The sequence below is a fragment of the Pyrgilauda ruficollis genome, unplaced genomic scaffold (genome assembly GCF_017590135.1).
Source record: "Pyrgilauda ruficollis isolate IOZ18807 unplaced genomic scaffold, ASM1759013v1 scaffold23, whole genome shotgun sequence".
NCBI classification, from domain to species: domain Eukaryota; kingdom Metazoa; phylum Chordata; class Aves; order Passeriformes; family Passeridae; genus Pyrgilauda; species Pyrgilauda ruficollis.
Window position 1 is genome coordinate 16,285,630 of NW_024522539.1, and position 18,967 is coordinate 16,304,596.

At 49.6% G+C, this 18,967-nt stretch overlaps 1 protein-coding gene across 1 annotated transcript; it reads right to left on the reverse strand.

The window, feature by feature from the left end:
- Positions 1–301: 301 nt before the first annotated feature.
- On the reverse strand, positions 302–18,046 carry SORD (sorbitol dehydrogenase). The gene is made up of 9 exons (XM_041469308.1): positions 17,804–18,046; positions 14,381–14,414; positions 13,510–13,674; positions 11,225–11,384; positions 8,534–8,652; positions 8,250–8,315; positions 3,027–3,202; positions 2,143–2,264; positions 302–1,396 (listed from the first exon to the last, which is right to left on the reverse strand). Exons 1-9 carry the CDS (start codon positions 17,861–17,863, stop codon positions 1,231–1,233), a joined length of 1,068 nt encoding a protein of 355 aa, XP_041325242.1. The 5' UTR covers positions 17,864–18,046; the 3' UTR covers positions 302–1,230.
- Positions 18,047–18,967: the final 921 nt, after the last annotated feature.

Consider the following 18,967-nt stretch of genomic DNA (forward strand, 5'->3'; position numbering starts at 1 on the left):
TAGGAATGTGGTGAGCACGTATTTTGACCACTTCTTCCAGCTACAGAAAGTTCCCCTGGGTTATGTCTCATCCCTGTGAAATTCAGCATGGACTTGGGGCTTTCCATCTCTGCCAGGATTAACTTGGCCACACCTGGAATAAACATGAGGCTTCATTTGCAAGTGGTTGGGTCTTTTGAGGTTTCACAGTCCTGCCAACACTGAGCTCAACCTGCACCCTGGCGAGGCTTAGGTCTGCACAGTCCCCTGCAAGCCCCTCCAACCCACCACCCCACACTTCAAGGAACACATCTGGAAGGTCTCAAGCAGCCAGAATTTATTGAGGAAAATTCAGTACCAAGGAAGGAACTGATCTCTCAGTACTAAAATTAACATGACTGTAATCAAAGATTAGATTTTTTCCTACCACATTAGTACCTTGTTTGTGGCTCACAAACTCAGCAGGAAGGCTTGATATTCCCAAATAATTATGATTTGTTTGCAGTGGTAAAACCTTTGAGTGATGCTCACTCAAAGCAGTGGTAAAACCTTTGAGATGATGCTTCACCACATGTCCTGTCATGTCTCATCTGTGCTCCTTTCCATGTCAAAAGCAGCTGTGCCCCCCACAGCCCCTTCATGGGAGGCACATAAGAACAGGGCTCTCAGCACTCCCAGTTTCCCTGCCTGCAGTGGTCCCACGAGGAGCTGTTGGGGGGTGACACAGCAGACATGGTCCCAGCTGGCCTCCAAGTTTCCCAAAAACCCCATTTCTGAGCTTTGAGAAGAGCGTGAAGAGAATGACCTGAATGTGCCAGTGCTTCCCGTGGAGTGGGGAGGGCCAGGCTTTGTTCCACAGGCTGTACAGTCCCTGAGCACCCACGAGGGAAGGGGGGATATTCACATAGGGCTATTTTGCATCCAGAGATTGCCATGCAGGAAATGCTGCAGCCAGGGCAGTGTGAGACAGGAAGGGGGAGTGCCAGCAGCTCCACCTTTGCTGTGCCACATGCCAGTTCCTCCCTGGCATGGAGGAACTTGGCCAGGCTCTCCTGCACGTGTGGTCTGTGAAGAAGAGCCACCAACTGTGCAACCCATTATCTCTAATTCAGCATTTTGATTCAAACTATTGGTTGTCCATTTGTAGTAACCTGTTAATGCTGTAATGGTGTCTCCCACTACCATTCACCCTCATTACATTTAATTTTCTAGTTACAAGCAGCAGGGATGAGGGCTGGGCACTGGGACAGCTCAGGGGTTCTGATCCGTGGGGTCACACTTCAGCATGACTTTGACCCCCTCACCCCTCTTGGTGGTCTCAAAGGCCTCCAGAGCCTTCTCCAGGGGAAAACGGTGTGTAACCAAGGGCTTGACGTTGATCCGCTTGGATGCGAGAAGAGCGATGGCCACAGGCCACCTGCAAGGGAAGCAGAGAGCAGGGGATGAGAGCAGCCACTAGTTTGGAGTCCAGGAAAAGAGCATGGAGCAGCTTGGATCATCACAGTTACTTCCCTAGCTCAGGGAAGTTTTGCCTGCAAAGAACCTTCTGGTGTCTGGTAAGGCAGACGGGACAAGCCAACTGCTCTGGGCTGCTGAGCTCTGAGAAGACAGGCACTGCTACAGAGTTGAGAGGGTAAGTGAAATCACAGGAAGCAAGGGAAAATCACAGGAAACTACTACTTTGGAAGCCCTGAATGAAAACCAAAACTACCATGCTCCGCTCTCCTCTTGCCTGGCCTCTTGCCTGCACACTGACCATGGTGGAGCTCAAACTCATGGACTCAGTGCAGGGAGAAAAAAGGAAAAGCCTCAGACAGCTTCCAGCCTCTTCTCTGGCACAGAGTCCCTCATAGGGATTGTGTTGCCATTCTGTTTAGAATCATAGAAACACTGAGATTGAAAAAGGCCTCCAAGATCATCAGGTTCAACCATGAATGGGCCAAATTAGAGCAACAGGGATACAAAGGGATGCAGCAGCTGATCCAGTTCCCAAACTGCCTACTTAATAACAATTCTCATTTTAAGAAGGAGCATGATGACATCCCATAAATCCTCCCTGAAGAGCTACAGATTAAGAAAAGAGACTTTCTCCATCAGCAAGAAAGTAGAGCTCTGAAGAATGTTAACTTGGAGACACATCAGCCCCCCCAGCAGGAGACTCACGTGTTGCAGTAGCGGAATATCCCACGGATGTCCACTTCCCGCACGGCAGCGTTCACGATGGGCACCGTCACCATCTCGGGCCCCAGCCCCACCAGAACCAAGGTCCCACCAGAACGAGTGGCCTGGAGAGCAAACACACAAACAGGTTACATTTTGCAGAGCACAGCTGCAGGAGCCTGTGCAGGGTCTGTCAAAAATAAAGCCACCCTTCATGGCTGCAATGGATTTCCTGGGACACAGCAGAGAAGCCAGGGAGAGGCAGGATGCTGTCAGGAGTCTATAAAACACGTGTTAATCAAAGCAAAAAATGCAATCTTTTGAAAATCTCTGAAGGATTCCTATTCTGAAAACACCATTCTGAAAAATGGCCAGCATTTAGGACTACAAAAAGTACTTTGGGATTTCAGTGGGAGAGATTTAAAACTAAGAGCCTGATGCTCTACTGGAATTTCTCTTTTTGCAGTTTGACCCATTCCCCTCCTGTCCTTTCACTGTGAAACTCCACATTAACCTTCCCCCATCTTCCTGTTAGGATATTCATAGCAGCAAAACATCCCTTTCTTAATTGCTTCTTTCATTCCTTCTGGAATTAATTTTCTTGATTACTCTTCTTATTTGGACATAACTTCAATGGAAGCTGCTGTCCTACTCCCTGGGTTTGGTGACTAAGCACCCAAGCTTAATCAAATTAATTATCCCCACGCTGATGTTAACACTTCAATTGTCTCTCTCAGTTTATTGTCTAAGGAGCAGCTTCTCTCCCCAAACCAAGCTCACTTAAAGTAAGCACTGTGGGAGTGAAATAGCTCATTCACTGAACCATCCCAGAAAAAAAAACAGACCAACACCATCACTGGTCTGCCTTTGGAACAAGTGGTACTCACATAAATTCCAGCCTGGATACAGGCTTGCACTCCTGTGCACTCCACAGTTATCTCAGGCATGCAGCCAAGCACACTTTCCACTTTGGAGGCCACCTCCTGCGGGGTCTCATTCTTCACCTGAATGGTGAAATCTGCCCCCACCTCCTTGGCTGTTTGCAGGCGAGAGGCAGATAAGTCTGTGGAAAGAAAACCAAGCCAAGAATTGGAGCATTATGTGAAAGAGGGGGAAGAACCTGAACTTGGCATCTGCTCACTACATGTGTGCACAGGACAGTGCACAACCGGAAGAAGTGAGGATTCACCCCTTCTTGGCAGGCAGAGAATGATCATAAAATCCTGGAATAGTTTGGGTTGGAAGGGACTTCAAAGCTCCACTCCACTTTGAAGTTCCATTCCCTGCCATGGGCGGTTTCTCTTTGGTACTGCCAGAACACTGAGAGTGCATCAAGAGAGTAGACATGGCTATGGACAGCACAAGAAATCCTTCCAACAGGAGACAACAGGCTCAAAGGATCACTAATGTGGCCATTTCACTTCTAACAGAACCCAATGAGAACAGACCATGAGCTCTCCAAGGGCTTCCTCAAGGAACCCTCAGGAGGTGCCTTCAGCTGAGCAAACTGCAGAATGCATTCATTGTAAACACTTAGTGTGTCTGCACTGTCACAGACCTGGCCTGATCTTTATCCTCCCTGCAGCAGCTCTGGAGGCTGCTGAGCATCTCTCAGATAGTTTCTGTCACAGATGAATGAGCAGGCAAGCCCATAAAGAAAAAAGGGAGTGGACCTGGTAAGAAGGTGGACCTGAGACACCCCATTAACATGGAGCAACAAAGCTGGTGATGATAAACATCTGTGAGGGCATGGCTGTACTCCTGTACTCTGCTCTGAGGGATTCTGACAGGGCTGTAAGTATCACCTGAAGATCCACAGGGGGTTTGAACCAAGCTGTCCTGCTGGGGCATCCCACATCCCATGGAGGAAAGCCACCTATTCCTCTCCAGGGACCACTGGTAACCAGGCCACCTCTGGAGATAAGGACATGGACAGCTAAGGAGAAGAGTGGGATTTCCCAGGAAGGAATCACCTCTTTTCCCTACACTAAAGCAGTGTTCTACAGGGTCTGCATGCTGGCACTGGAAAAGATGTAAAAGCCAAGATTTCCTAGACCCAAAATTGAGTGGTGGTCTCCTCCCAGAGGTCCTGGGCTTGAAGGCTCAGAAAACGATGCCTGTGGTCGAGGCACACACAGCAAAGAGGAAAACACCCCTCTCATCAGGGTACAGTCTTCAGAGAAGTCAGAGATGGGGTGGGGTGAAAATATCAAGGGAAAGAGGAGGAGGATAAGGCCAGTTCTCCAACATGAGCTACTCTGACTCAGCTGCAGTCCTGGGAGTGAGCCAGAGGCTCTACCCTGCCCATCCCTCAGCAAAAATGATGGCACTCACTGGCAGGGCAGGGGATGGACAGGCACTCACTGGCAGGCCAGATGATGGACATGCCCCCACAGGCAGCTGGAAGGCTCAGGATACCAAGTGTGGGCACAACTACCAAGCTGAGCACCCAGGAGAGCAGTGGAGGGCGTTTCAAGAAGGGGTAACAAAGGGTAATAAATGCAGACAAAAGAGGAAAAGCAAAAGCCAAGGCTGAAAAGAAAGGGCAGCATCACCCTGGAAGCCCCAACATGGGCTCGTTCCTGGCTGCGGGTGTCACCTCTGTCCCTTCCAAGCTCTTTGGGATTTCATTTGGGACTTCACTGGGCTCCAGGCTGTGTGTGGGGTCATGCTTGACCCCAGCTGAGCTGCACTCAGAGACCTCCCATGCACCTATTGCATGACCAGGAGCTTTTTGAGGCACTTCAAGTGCTATAAAACACTTTTGCCCAGCATGGTTGGTGTCTCCCAATTCTCAGTGTATGGCAAGGAGACCACAGGGGCTCAACAGTACTGCCAAGTAATGACTAAACTCCCTGTGAAGTTTGGTCTCACGATACCAGTTCACAGCAGACACAGATTCTGGATTCTACCATTTTTAACATCTCTTGAGTCAATACTGTATTTTAAATGATAAATATATATTTTAAAATATTATATATGTATAATATATAAATATATAAAATATTAGAGACATTCTAGTCTATATTTTACATACTTTATACTTTCTCTCTAGCAGAAATAATCCACAGGCAGTGTCCTAGAGTAACAAGGCTGCCAGTGCATTTCAAAGTGGCCACAAAATCACTCCCAGACAGCAAAAAAATCCCACATCTTCCCTGCAGCTGGCCTCTGGTTTGCTGACCTGCTTGGGAAGGAAGCCCTGGCTCTAAGCAGCGCATGGAATGCAGGAGCAACACTGTCAGCCCTGGCCAGGGCTGCAGTAACATCCCAGTACACCTGAATCACCAGGAAGCACTTAGTGAAGCAGACAGATCTGCAGGTCACTGCATTGTTCAGAGCTCCAGACACTTGTGAGACTTGGGAAGGATCAAGTCCTTTGCACTTTAAACACACATAGCTCTTGGGAAACTGGTCAATTAAACAATTAATGGCTTGCATCTTGCCTCTAGTCAGAAGTTTGTTTTCACGTCCCAGCCCCTGGAGCTAATTAAAGTTTGGTTTGCTTCCAGTGAAGTTATCAAATTACCCTTAAGCTTCTCATGATGGTTTATGAGCCAACTTAACAAGCAAATAAATACTCTTGATTATTCTCAGATTTTCTTTGCTCATCTTCTTTCTCAAAGGAGTAGAGCTCTGTACAGTTACTCACCTCCCCTGACCTTGAATTCCAGGGTTTCTGGAGGCATCAACACCCAGAACTTCAGATTCAGATAGAACAAGGAGAATAATTTCCCTTAAGTAGGAATTATTAAGTACACCTTCAGTGACAGACAGTGCAGTGCAAGACAGCCCAACATAAACACCTAAATGGCCCCTTCACTGGGGAGGAAGGCTGATCTTTTACATGCATCTGAGGAGAAAAGCAGCTTTTCAGAGCAACAGCAAGGCAGGAAGACAGGAGAAGGTTGCCCATAAATATCAATCACGCCCACTCAGGAGTGGAGGGGAGAAAGACACAGACCTTTTGGAAGAGTAGATGAGGACCCATGAAACAAATTGATCTTCTCACCCAACTGGAGTCCATTAAATACATCAAACACTCTGGGCAAGCCAAAGACAGAAGTTGTAGGAGGTGAGTTCTCACAAAAAAGCTTTTCTAAATATTTCTAGATCTGTGAGAAACTTGTCAAAACAAACACAGATTTTTAAAGCCGTAAGTGCTGCACAGACAAAGCTCTTGACAGACACATGATAAAAACACAGGGCAATGAATTCAGGTAATCTGGTAGCAAAGTACAAGAGGGCCTCTGTGGGCAGACAGGCGCCTCACAGGTGTTGGCTCCTAAAGACAAAACAAAAAGCAGTTCCTTGAGACAGGCAGCAAAATCTCCAGCAGCACAAGCCAAACCAAATCCATTCCTCAGCTCATGTCGCGGTCAAATATTTGACTTGGGACAGCACCTTCATGGTTTGAGCACCTCAGCCAAACCCCGCTCATGTGGAAGAGACATCCAAAAGCCAGAATCAGCACCTAGGCTAGCACATAAAGATAAGAAAAGGGAAATTCCATGTATCCAGGCTTGCTGATCCTGCAAACCAAGCACCAGGCACCTCCTGTGGCACACGACAGCCAGCTCAGCTTGCCAAAGTCCCCATGAGGAGCAGCTCCTGGTACTAGGGGGAAGACACACCTATTCCTGGAAGAGGAATGAGGGGCAGGCTGAGCCAGCTGCCTCAGCCCCACCAACCCCCCTCACCAAGCCTTCCCCACCCAGGGAATGGGGCACCCCCAGCCCCTGCACCAGCCCAGCTGGGCACAAGGTTCTTCGTGCATGATTCAGGAGGCAGAGCTGTTTTTCCTGCTACAGCAAACATCATCCTCAAATGACAACACTTCACAAAATCTGAGGTGTGGACCGACCACATCCATCAAGCACACACACCTGCAGGGTGAGGCCAGCACAGCTAAAAATGCCCTGGACTCGAGAGCAAAGGGATTAAGGGAGGAGAAGACCTTGTGTTTTGTCCTGAGCTACTACTGAAGGATGTTTCTGTGAAGGCAAGAGGGCGGGACCTGAATTTTATCTCTTGACCCAAAGTGGGTCAAGTAACACAGTAATGGAAAGGTCAAAAATACACTTGGCTCAAAGTATGGGAGGTGAGTAACAGCTTTCTGGAAGGTCAAGAGCCTTCAGGGCTTTGACATAAAAACTGCAGCAGTCAGTGCTCAATGTCCAATGGCACCTCTAACTGCTCCTCCTGGCCTTCACCACTCAGAAAGACTGAAGACCCATAGTGGGAGCTGGAAGCACCATTTCCAGACCCTGCTCAACCCCCAGGTGGAAATTTCAGCCAGAGAACATCCTGAGGTTACTCCAGCTCTCCATCCTTCTGGGCAAGCTACAGAGAGAGAGGGCCTGAACCTTAGAGGAGAGCTAGAAGGAACTGGGCTAGGTTAGCATGGCAAAAAAAGGGGGGCATGGAATGGCTGTCTCAACAACCTGAAGGACAGCTGCAAAGGTGGTGAAGACTCAGTTCTTCCATAAAGGGGGAACCTCCGTAAATGACAGTTAGTGAGTGGACCCTAGAAAAAGCTTCATTAAGAGATGCTAACCTGGAAAGGGTATCTAGAAAGATGGGATCTCCTTCCTCAGAGGTTTTCCTGACACAGCTGGACAAAGACATTCCTGCAAGCAGCAGCTCAACTAGAAACGTCCAGAATACAGTCATGCAAGGAACGTAGAGACCCTGAAAAGGCCATTTCAGTCACTGTGGATAACCAGTGAATAATGAAACCCCCAGCAGGAGCAGATAGAAGGGCAGAGAAAGATAAGTGGAGAACACAGTGTGGCTGCACACACAAAACAGTGGGCAAACACTGTCTGGGCCATCATCTAGCATTACCAGAAGTAAAAATAACCTGCTAAGATGAAACCTCCCTGGAAGGGTGGTCAGGTACGGGAACAGGCTCTCCATAGACGTGGTAGAATCACCATCCCTGGAACTGTTCAAAAAACATGTGGATGAGGCACTTATATAAACATGGTTGGGCTTGGCAGTGCTGGGTTAGTGGTTGGACTTGATGATCTAATGATTTAATGATTAATGATTTTGTGATTCTGTATGGTGGGAAACAGGCACGCTCTGAAAGTGCTGAAAGGACTCACCTGTAACCACCACGACTGCTGCACCCATCATCTTAGCAACAATCACATTAACGAGGCCGATTGGTCCTGGGTACAAAGGGGAGAAAGAGAACGTGTACCACTGCCAGGCAGCATCAGCCCCACCTCTGAACATGCCCAGAGTGTTCCTGGCCAAAGGAGGCTTTGGCAGTCCCAAGGTCCCCCTGATCCCTCATCCCTTCCAGCAGAGCCCAGAAGCAGAGCCTGAGCCTGCCCATCCCCTCCCAGCAAGCAGGGAACCCAAGGACTGGCTGTGAGCACTCTACCAGATCCAGACACGAAGACTTTGCTTCCCAGAGTGACTCCTGCTCTTTTGCAGGCATGGATTCCCACCGAGAGGGGCTCGATAAGGGCTCCTTCCTCAAAGGTGACATTATCTGGAAGCCTGCAAGAATGGAACACAAGGAACAGTCACCAATGTAGTTCATGAGGGTGACGGGGAAAGCCATGACACTCAAAAACCAAACATGGGTGTAAAGCACAGTGGCAAAACACACTGCCACCTGTGGTCAGGGAAATATGCTGGAATACACTTCAAGAGATTCCATTGCTTCTTTCCCCGCTCTGAAGCAGCATCAAGTGCACCTGATGCATTTTTCAGTGAGGTTTGCCCAAGCACCACACCCAGGGACCCACAAACTTCCCCACATCAACTCTCCAGTATCTGCTGAGTCAACAAGGATTCCTTTGCCACTCATTCCCTTTAGAATAAACCCCCCAGTTGCAAACGTACCACCCCGAAGCTGCCCTATGGCTCACCCACCAGTGAGCTCCCAGAACCCTCACCAGGCTGAATCAGCTTTTAGAAAACATCCTGCTGCCAAAGGTGAGGCCACCAGGAAAGGCAGCCAGATCCAGGTCTCCCTTCCTGGTAACAACCAGGATCACCTTCCCTGATGCACCAAGTGTTTTAACAAGTGGACTGGTCCCACTGTGCATCCTCCCAGCAGTCAGGGACAACATGTGCAGTGGGTATCATACATGTTTTGGACAAAACCAGCCCTGTAACACAGCCAACATAAGTGACAGAAAAAAGCAGAGGAAGTGAAACCCTTCTGAACTGCTGAAAGAAATCAATCTCAGCCCCAAAACACTGCCCACAAGCAAGCCACCAGTGTGGGCTCTCACACTGCTCTGGAAGCTGTGCCTGCCAGGAAGGTCAGCAGGGACAGTGACAGCACTGGGAAGCTCAAGGTCAGATCTCAGCCAGGCCAATGTGAAGCCAAAGAAATGGAAATGATGGCTGTGGGAAGACAGCTATAAGATATCTACATATCCCTTATTTCCAAGAGCTTTAAAGGTCTGACTCCAAGAGTTCCATTGTCACAGAGTCTGGCATCATGTCTGCTACTGCTGGGTTTGGGCACTGCCCTGTCAATGGGGAGAGCATGATCTCACCTCCATCAAGTTACTCTGAGCACCCACCACAGAGTCTGTCCACCAGCAGGACACACAGTAACTGCCCAAACGTGTGAAAGCTCACTGAGCTCAGCCATCATCTGTTCTTAGCAAATCTGTGCTGGCAGAGTGACTGCGTGCCAGGCAACCCACTCGACATGAGCCAGCCACAGCACTGCTGATATGAAACTGGGAGCACCAGGTCCAGGCTCTGCATCCCAAAGCTTAAAAATAAAATAAAACAAAACAAAAATAGCCAAAGTAATATTTGATCAAATTGGAGGAGAAAAGCAAAAGCCTGGAAGAAGCCAGCTACAAACCATCCACTTCCTCTCAAGTTTAAACTTGTGATGTTGTCAGAAAACATTATTTTGATACACAGGAAATCGATGGCAGTGGGTCTGGACAGTGAGATGCTAATCCCATCCAGACCAGCACCTCATCCTGACAGCAGCTGCTTGGTATCTGCTTTGAAAGCTTCCTGCCTGAGGACTCCCAGGAGAAGAGCAGTCAAGTGCCTCCTTCCAACTGACACGATCCTGAACTTTTTGTGCAGACACCAAAGATCAATCCCAAGGATGTTCCTGCTTATGGAAGTACCAGCTCCATACACACTGAAAAAGAACAAGCTCCACAGGTAGAGCAGCCTCAGGGGGACACTACTTGGGCAATTTTAACTCCTTGTTAAAGGCACTTAGGTGGGTATAATGTCGTACCAGGTTTTTCAGGTCTTTGGAGTATTTGAGGCTCTGGCACAGGTTGCCCAGAGAAGCTGTGGCTGGCCCATCCCTGGAAGTGTTCAAGGTCAGGCTGAATGGGGCTTGCAGCAACCTGGCTTAGTGGAAGGTATCCCTGCCCATGGTAGGGGGTGGAGTGGGAAGAGCTTGAAGGTCCCTTCCCAACCGAACCCTTTTGGGATTCAATGATTTGCCAGAGTGTTTAAACACAGATTTGCTTCTAAGCAAATGTGCCACTGCTGCCACAATTAATAACATATTCAAGTTTGCTGAACTGGACATGAAAACTTGGTATGTTGTAATGCTGGTAGCTTCGTGGAGACACTCAGAAACACATGAAAAAACAGCTCAGCAGGGCTACTGCTTTCTGTTCCTGCTCTGCTCAAAGTGGGGTGACTGTTTCAAATGACAGAGTGAGATGTCAGCAGTCACCCTGGTGTTTCCTGAAAAGCAGCAGCAAAACTCAGCTCAAAGACCTTCAGGCACCGGCCTAGGAAGGCAAGGATATGAAAAAAGACAGGAGAAACCAAGAGCAGGGAGCAAATGGGAAAAGGAAAATAATTAAAGGGTAAACCAGTGGTGACATCCCAGGAGACATACAAGAAATGTTTATGTCTGGCACCTGAGGGGATCAACTGTCTGCCTGACAAACCCTTTGCAAAGTGGCTGCCATCCAAGCTTAGGCATGTTATTTATGGATCAGAAAGCAATAGAACCTGTTGGGATCACATAAAGAGTGTTCCAAAGGGCCAAGAGGTGATTGCTGCAGCTAATCTCCCCCCAGGGAGTGTATATTTCTCTGTGGAGGGAGCAGGGACTGACTTGTAGCAGTAGCTTGCACTGTGCTTGTAGTAGCGGCACAGGTTGCCGTCGTCGGGCGGTGTTGCGCAGAAGAAGATGGTCGGGGACAGGTTGTAGCGCCCAGATTTGCAGAATTCATCCATTTCCCTTGGGACACCCGGCTCGATGGCCACACGGTCACCTGCCAGGATGAAAGCAGATGGAGTGGGTCAGGGACAGGGTGGCACACAAGTAGGAGTAGCACCAAGAACCACAGAAACACTGGCAGCACACAGGCAGGAGGGACGTGAGGAAGGTCTTGCTGTCTTCACGGCAGCCCCATCACCAAGATCTTCCCAGGTACTTGGAAAGAGATGGTTTTGCACAGGCACAGATGGAAGCTCAGCCCCACATACACCTTCCTCCAGCTGCCTTGCAGCCAACCTCAGGAGATGAAGGGGCAGCCCCCAGGCAATCACACTGGGACCAGATATTTTGCTGAATCTGTAGAAGAGGAAATACTGGGGATGGAGCAGGTGAGCTTGGCTAGCCACCATGCTGCCAGCTGGAAATGGCTGTTCCTTGGGAATCATAGAATTTGTGTGGGAAGGGACCTTAAAACTCAGCTTGTTCCACTCCCTGCCATGGACAGGGACATCTTCCACTAAGCCAGGTTGCTCCAAGCCCTGTCCAATACGGCCTTGAACACTTCCAGGGATGGGACAGTCACAGCTGCTCTGGGCAACCTGTGCCAGGGCCTCACCAGCCTCACAGGGAAGGAAGCTTAAGGTGCAGAACACCCAGGAGCCTGGCAGGATTTATCTGGGAACAGAGACAGCTTGGTGCTACAGCGGAGTAGCCCAGGGTGCTGGAAGGACACATGCTGCAGGATAAAGAGCTATTATTTATGTGCAGTCACAAAGCAGGATGGACCAGAGAAAACAGTGTGAGCAAAGTACAATACACAAGGGACACAAAGCCTCACATTTATTTGGCAGAGGAATCTGAGCCAAACCTCTGAGCAAAGCTCTCCACCAACAGGCTTTCAGGCAGACACAGGGATAATCAGGATGGAAGTAAAGAGCCATCTAGGCCACTGCATCCCCTCTGAGCTGGCCAACAACAGGTGTCTGACAGGACAGAGGCAGGACAGGCACATGCAGAATACTCTCACATTATACACAGCTGTGAGGCCTCCCAAGTCGCAGGTGGCTTGTTTGTATTTAGTCAAACTCAACAACTTCTCCTTCCACCACGCAAACTACATGGTCTGCTACATCTCAGGTGAACGCTGCACCTCACTGTGCCTTGCTCTGGTGCTGGAGCAACCAGAGAATGGGCAATCTGTTCTGCCAGCCCTCCATGAGTCCTCACATCCTTGAGTTGTCTCTCTAGCTCTCAGCTCGAGTTCCTGACTTGGACATTTGTCAGAGATGCTGCTCCACATGTCGTTATCTCCTTGTCTTGCTCTGAACCCTTCTCACTTGTTTTACATCCTTTTGGAAAGGAGAAGGCCAGAACTGCATGCAGAGTTCCAGATGTGCACTGACATCCTCTGAGTCTCTGTCCCCTTCCCAACAGTAATTTGCATTTTCACTGCTGTGGAGCCAATGCTGCTATGCACAGTGTCAGAGCCAAAGGTCTCACCCCTCAGCAGTGATGGTCAGCACAGAAATGTAGATATGAAGCCGGTTTTGTTTGTTCTGTCGTGGATATCACTTTGTGTTTGCCTGCACTGAATCCCACTTGCATCTCCCTGGCACCTGTCTGATCTCTCTGTAACTTTTCCCAGCTCTCCTCCACATCCTCTCCACCTTGCCTAAGTTGCTGTCACCAGCAAACTTTACAAAATTCCCTGCTCAGTCCATTTGCTTGGATATTCATAAGCACAGCAAGCTGTGGAGGTCCCACCACAGGGCCTGCAGCAGTGTTTCCAGTGACCTCTGCACTGCAGGAGCCGTTTGCTCCTTCAAGAGCACACACAGAGAAGAAACACTCACAGCAGGTTGCTGGCAAGAGCTATAGATGTGGTTTCTGAAGCTTTATCAAGCCTCCTTAAAAGGCACCTTGTATCAATATACACTCTGCTCTGCATTAAAATAGGCCAGCCCAACACATCCCAGGATAAAGCTACCTAAGGAATATCACATTCCAGCGGCCAAGGTGGGTGACTAACTGCAGCACAGTGACACTTCTTGAAGGAGGTCACCCCGTGAGTTCAGAACTTCAGATAAATTTACGTGACAGAAAAAAAACACAGCCTGTTATCGACACATTCTCGGAACTGATTAGGAGGAAAACAAACAAATGGGTTTGGTTCCAGATACCTGGTTTCAGATGAGTCACCCCAGAGCCCACTTTTACGACAGTCCCGGAAGCTTCGTGTCCCAGCACCATGGGACTCTTGACAACAAAATCCCCGATTCGACCGTGCTGCCAGTAGTGAACGTCGGAGCCACAGATCCCAACGGAATGCATGCGCAGGAGGACCTCTGCCAGGAAAGGAGGGAAGGTTTCTTGTAGGAAAACCGACCTTCTTAGGCACTGGGAGAGCAGCCCATGGGCAAATGCCAAGCCAGTATCGGCACATCCAAATTTACTGGCATTCAGTCAACACATCAGAATTGTGTGTGCACACGTTAGGAGAGCGGCACGTTCATGAGCCACCTGCTGAAATACAAACTATGCAATGATTCACAAAGCAAGAAGGCTCAAAACAGGGTAAGACAAAAGCTGATGTCAACAAAAATACGGTCAACAAAGTAATGCAATTTAAGAGGGACGTTATTGTTGCTGGAGCAGGAATAAAATAGCAAGTCCATTTAATTTTCCCTTCTCCCAAAGCTATGATTTCAGCCCCAGAGAGTTAGTGAATCGAATTTCTATCAGCCCATATGCCCATTCTATTAATGTTTAGTCCTGCATACGATCATCTGGAATGTCCCAAGAGCCATTTACTGCGACACACACAAACTGATGGAACAGGAAACAAAAAAAGCCAGATAAAGAGGTTTATCTGTGACTGCTCCAGCTCTTCAGCTGGAAAAGCAGCATTATCTGTTTCAGCCACACAATTGTTTTTACATAATTTTATACTTCCTCAGAAATATTTTATATTATCAAGGAGCAACAAAAAAGAATGAGAAAACAAAGAGAGAAGTAAAGGAAGCAGCCAGAATCAGTCATCTACAGACCTACCATTAGGACCTGGTTCTGGGATTGGACGGTTTTCCTATGGACAAAAGGAAAAAAAAAAGCATTTAGCTGCCTGTTCATATCCCTGGAAATATCTGTGGAAACTTAGCTCTGGTTAGCTCAGGTAAACCCATAAGCAGACAAGGTTTTTGGTTCTGTCTTCTCCATAAGACACGGCTGTGCCACACGGAGCCTGCTCCTAAGCTCCCCTCATTTCCATGCTCAGCGGGGTAACACAGGTAGCTGTAGGAGCAAGCACACTGCCAGCTTGTAAATCCACTCCCCAAATTATTTTGTAGTAAATTCCCTTTCCCAGCCCAGACAAGAGACACATACTAAATTTCCCTGCACTGGAGCAGCCCCAAATTTCAGCTGAATCCTTCATACATCCCACTGGCTGACAAAAAAAATCACCTTTTGTAACCAGGAAGATTGTGAACCACCAGTTCTATAAAGCCTTACTATTGCAGGGCTTATATTATTATTTTAAATAATACCAAACTTTTTTTTTTTTTTTTAACACTACATAATGATAGAATAACAGAATCACAGAATGGTTTGGGTTGGAAAGGACCTTAAAGCTCATCTCACTCTACACCCTGCAGTGGGCAGGGATACCTTCTACTAGACCAGGTTGCTCCAAACCACATCCTTGAACACTTCCTGGGATGGGCAGCCACTGCTTCTCTGTGCAACCTGAGCCAGGCCTCACCAACCTGTGCCAGTAATACATAATTTATATATAATATTAATACATAATATAGACATAATGATTTATACCTATTAATGTCTACATTCACGTTCTCTTGTAATTGCCATGGCACCTCTTTATGGGATGAATGACAAAACCAAAGTCAGAAAAGTGTCCCATATCACCCTTCCACCCAAAAGATCTGCAGGACTTTTGTCTTCACCCAGCTCCCTCAGCTGCCTCAAAAGCCAAAGAAATTATTTTGCTGGGTTTTACAACATCAGGACAATACAGTACCCACCCTGAGGATTATGTCTCTAAGAACAGCCCCCCAGAGTAGTGCCAACAGTAAACCCTTAAAAATTCATTTGCTGCTCAAACTGTGAGGGGCACTGTTCTGCATTTTAACTGTTTAAATCCCAGCATATTCCTCAACTCCTGTTTTGTACTTCAGCATTCTAAACACCATGGAAAGACCAACTCTGGAAACATGTTCTCATATGACTAAACTGACTGAAATTTTCCAAGTTCAGACTCGTATCTGCAATTTTTCTCTGTAGGGGGTTTGTTTTGTTACACTGAGGACACAGCCCAGAGCATTATTTCTGAAAGAGGTCAATCTAGATGTAACCTCTTTTCTAGAAATGCAATAAGCACAGGATCTGGTGACACACCAGAGGTACAGCCCACCTCAGACCGAGCAGGAAGTCCACAGTGAGAGATAAAGACAACTTCTAGCTGAAAATGTGTGTGTGAAAAAAAAAAAAAACCCCAAAACCACTATTTTTTTTTCTTGGCAATAACTGTGCCCAGAAAACCTAGACACCTTGGTGGGCAGTGAATTCTCCAGCCTGATTTGGAGAAAATAGGAGTGACCAAAGTAGAGAGCGCCAAAGACACAAATTCTCCTCGTTGTGTGTTGTTCACTGAGAAGTTCAGAAAATGGTGACTGGTAAAGTAAACACAGCAAATATTTTCTGTGAAAGGAGACATGGAAAGAGAAGCCATGGTACAAGTATAAAACCAATAAATCCTCAATGGGCAGCAAAGAGGAGCCTGTGCAACTACTTAAGGACAAGCAAACACATTTTCACACAGCAGAAGGATCACAGCAACTCTGCCCATAGGAAACATGTCCAAAAACCAAGAAAGGTGTGAGAATTACAGGAAGATGGCGTCACCCAGCTTTGGGTATCAATAACAGATAACAAGTTCAGAGTTCACTGCTGAGACTACTCCTACCACCAGTGGGTCAATACAGTGAGCACCATCCACACGGAGGGAAGAAACTTCAGGGAAGCCCGGGAGGATCACACAAGGTGCTGCCAGTGAGGCAGGAGGGCACTGGTGACCAGCTCTAAGGTCTCCAGCAGTACAAATATCCAAGGAAAACTCACACATCTGGGTGTAAGCCAGCTTAGAGACCAGCCACACAGATGTGATGGAGCCAGTGTCCACCTTCACAAGTCTCAGACACCTTTCTTAAATCACAGGGGTTTGGAAATGTGTTCTTGAGCTAGAGGAACCACCTCAGTCCTCAACCCATTTAGATTTCTTTTGGTAGTCAGGCTACATGTGACTGCAGGGAAAGCACAATTGTGTCAAAGGCGCCTGGGAGCCACCAGGAGCCACCTACACGGCACCACTCGGGCTTTGGCACGTGTGGCTTCGGCTGGGTGGGACTGGCAAGAATCAACCACTTCCCTGGTAATCATCCCCTGAACAAGGCGTGTGTCCAAAGTCTGTGTTCCCGGGAGCGCTCCTGCCAGGACTCTGTGTACAGAAAGCTGCCTGCCAATGTCTGCCCGTGGAAATCTTCCTTCCCCCCTTTGGCACTCACCAAACACGGCCCTGCAGCAGCGCCATAGTGATTCAGCACCCACAAAGAGCCGAGCATTAGCAGCCAGAGAGGCAGAATGATATTAAAGTACTAAAAAAGGACAAAATAAAGGCTCCCCCCTGTCTGGGAGGGTCCTCCAGCACCTGCTCCCCCTGAACCCTCTGTGCTGCTGCTCCCTGGGCTCTGACAGCGCAAAGAACCAACAACCACCGTCCACCTGCTCCCTGGGAGGGCCCGTCCCAGCTGGGAGAAGGGCTAATTGTGGGGGAGGCTGGGGAGAGGATTTTTGGAGATTCTGGGTTTCAGGGATAAAAGATTCTCCACCCAGAGTTGGCAAAGATCTCAAGATTATCCCCTCCTGTGTCCCCGCAGCACAGTCCGCAGCTGAAACCTTTCCAAGATCGGAAAACCAGAAAATATACACGATAGGACACGCAAAGTTGCCGGAACCAGCTAAAAATAAATCCTTGCATCCTTCTAGCAGAAGGAATGAGCATGCTTCTAGCATGCTTGAATGAGTGTATCTACGAATTTACTTCTCTTGCAAAAAGGCTGCACCTCCCAGGCACATGAGGGCAGGTGCACTTTTTTTAATTTTTTTTTTTTTCCCCTGTCCGGGTCATTCCCCGTAACGCCGTGAAGATCCCGAAGCGGCCAGGGGCTTCCCCGCAGAGGGGATGGCAGGGCCCAGCCATGGGACACCCCCGAATTTGGGTCCCCGCGCCCCCCAGGCCACCCGCCTGCCACGGCCGCTGGCAGCTGGGGGCCGGTTCAGGCTCTCCCGGAGCCGGGAGGAGCCGGGGCTGCCGTCCGGACACCGCCGGGCTCACCCCAGGCCCGCGGGGCCGCTCCCGCCCCGCCGCCCCCGCCCGGCCCCGGCTCCTCGCGGCTGTACCAGGCGCAGGTCCCCGGCTCGGTGAACCACCACGGCCACGTTCTGCCCCGGCACCGCCATGCCTCAGCTCGGCGCGGCCCCGGGTCCAAGGATCGCTGCTGGGGGGGCCGGCCGTGCTCCGGCCCCCGCCCGCCCGCGGGCCCGGCGCCGCCCCCCGGCACCGAGCGGGCACGGCCGGCTGCGGGCACGGCTCCAGCCCCGACCCCAGCGCCAGGCCGCGCTCCAGCTCCTGTTCCAGCTCCCGGCCCATCTCCGCACCCAGGGGCTCCAGCTCCAGGCCCAGCTCCGATTCCAGGCCTCAGCCCCTGCTCCGGCTCCAGCCCCAGCTGCAGCCCCAGTTCCAAGCCCCAGCTGCAACCGCAGCTCCAGGCTCTAACCCAGCTCCAGTTTCAGGCCCTGGGTCCAGCCCCAGCTGCAGCCCCAGCTCCGGGCTCTAACCCCAGCTCCAGGCTCTAACCCCAGCTCCAGGCTCTAACCCCAGCCCAGCTCCAGCCCCAGCTGCAGCCCCAGCTCCGGGCTCTAACCCCAGCCCCAGCTCCAGGGGCTCTAACCCCAGCTCCAGGCTCTAACCCCAGCCCAGCTCCAGCCCCAGCCCCAGCTCCAAGCTCTAACTCCAGCTCCAGGCTCTAACCCCAGCCCAGCCCCAGCTCCAGGCTCTAACCCCAGCCCCAGTTTCAGGCCCTGGGTCCAGCCCCAGCTCCATCTCCAGTGCCTGCTCCAGCCGTGGCTCCCAGGCCAGTTCCAGCCTCACCCCCCGGCTCCAGGCCCCAGCTCCAACTCCAATTCCAGCCCCAGCTCCAGCCCCATCTCCAGTCCCGACCCCAATTCCAGCCCAAACCACTGCTTCCAGGCCCAGTGCAGCCTCAGCGCCAGCTCCAGGCAATGCTGATGACAACACTGCACCCTGCACTTTGACTAAAATTTAATAAAATGTGACCTGTGAGCTTGCCTGGATGTGACACAACTGGAATGTGGTTATTTCAGCTGCAGAAATAGCTTATTGGGGGTAAAAAATGAGGACTTCAGGGATTCTGGGTTTTGGGGAAAATAGGTTTTCTGCTCAAATGGAGTTGACAAACACCTCAAATAGATTATCCCCTCCAGTGTCATGGAATCATGGAATATCCTGGGTTTAAGGTACCCACAAGGACCATTGAGTCCAAG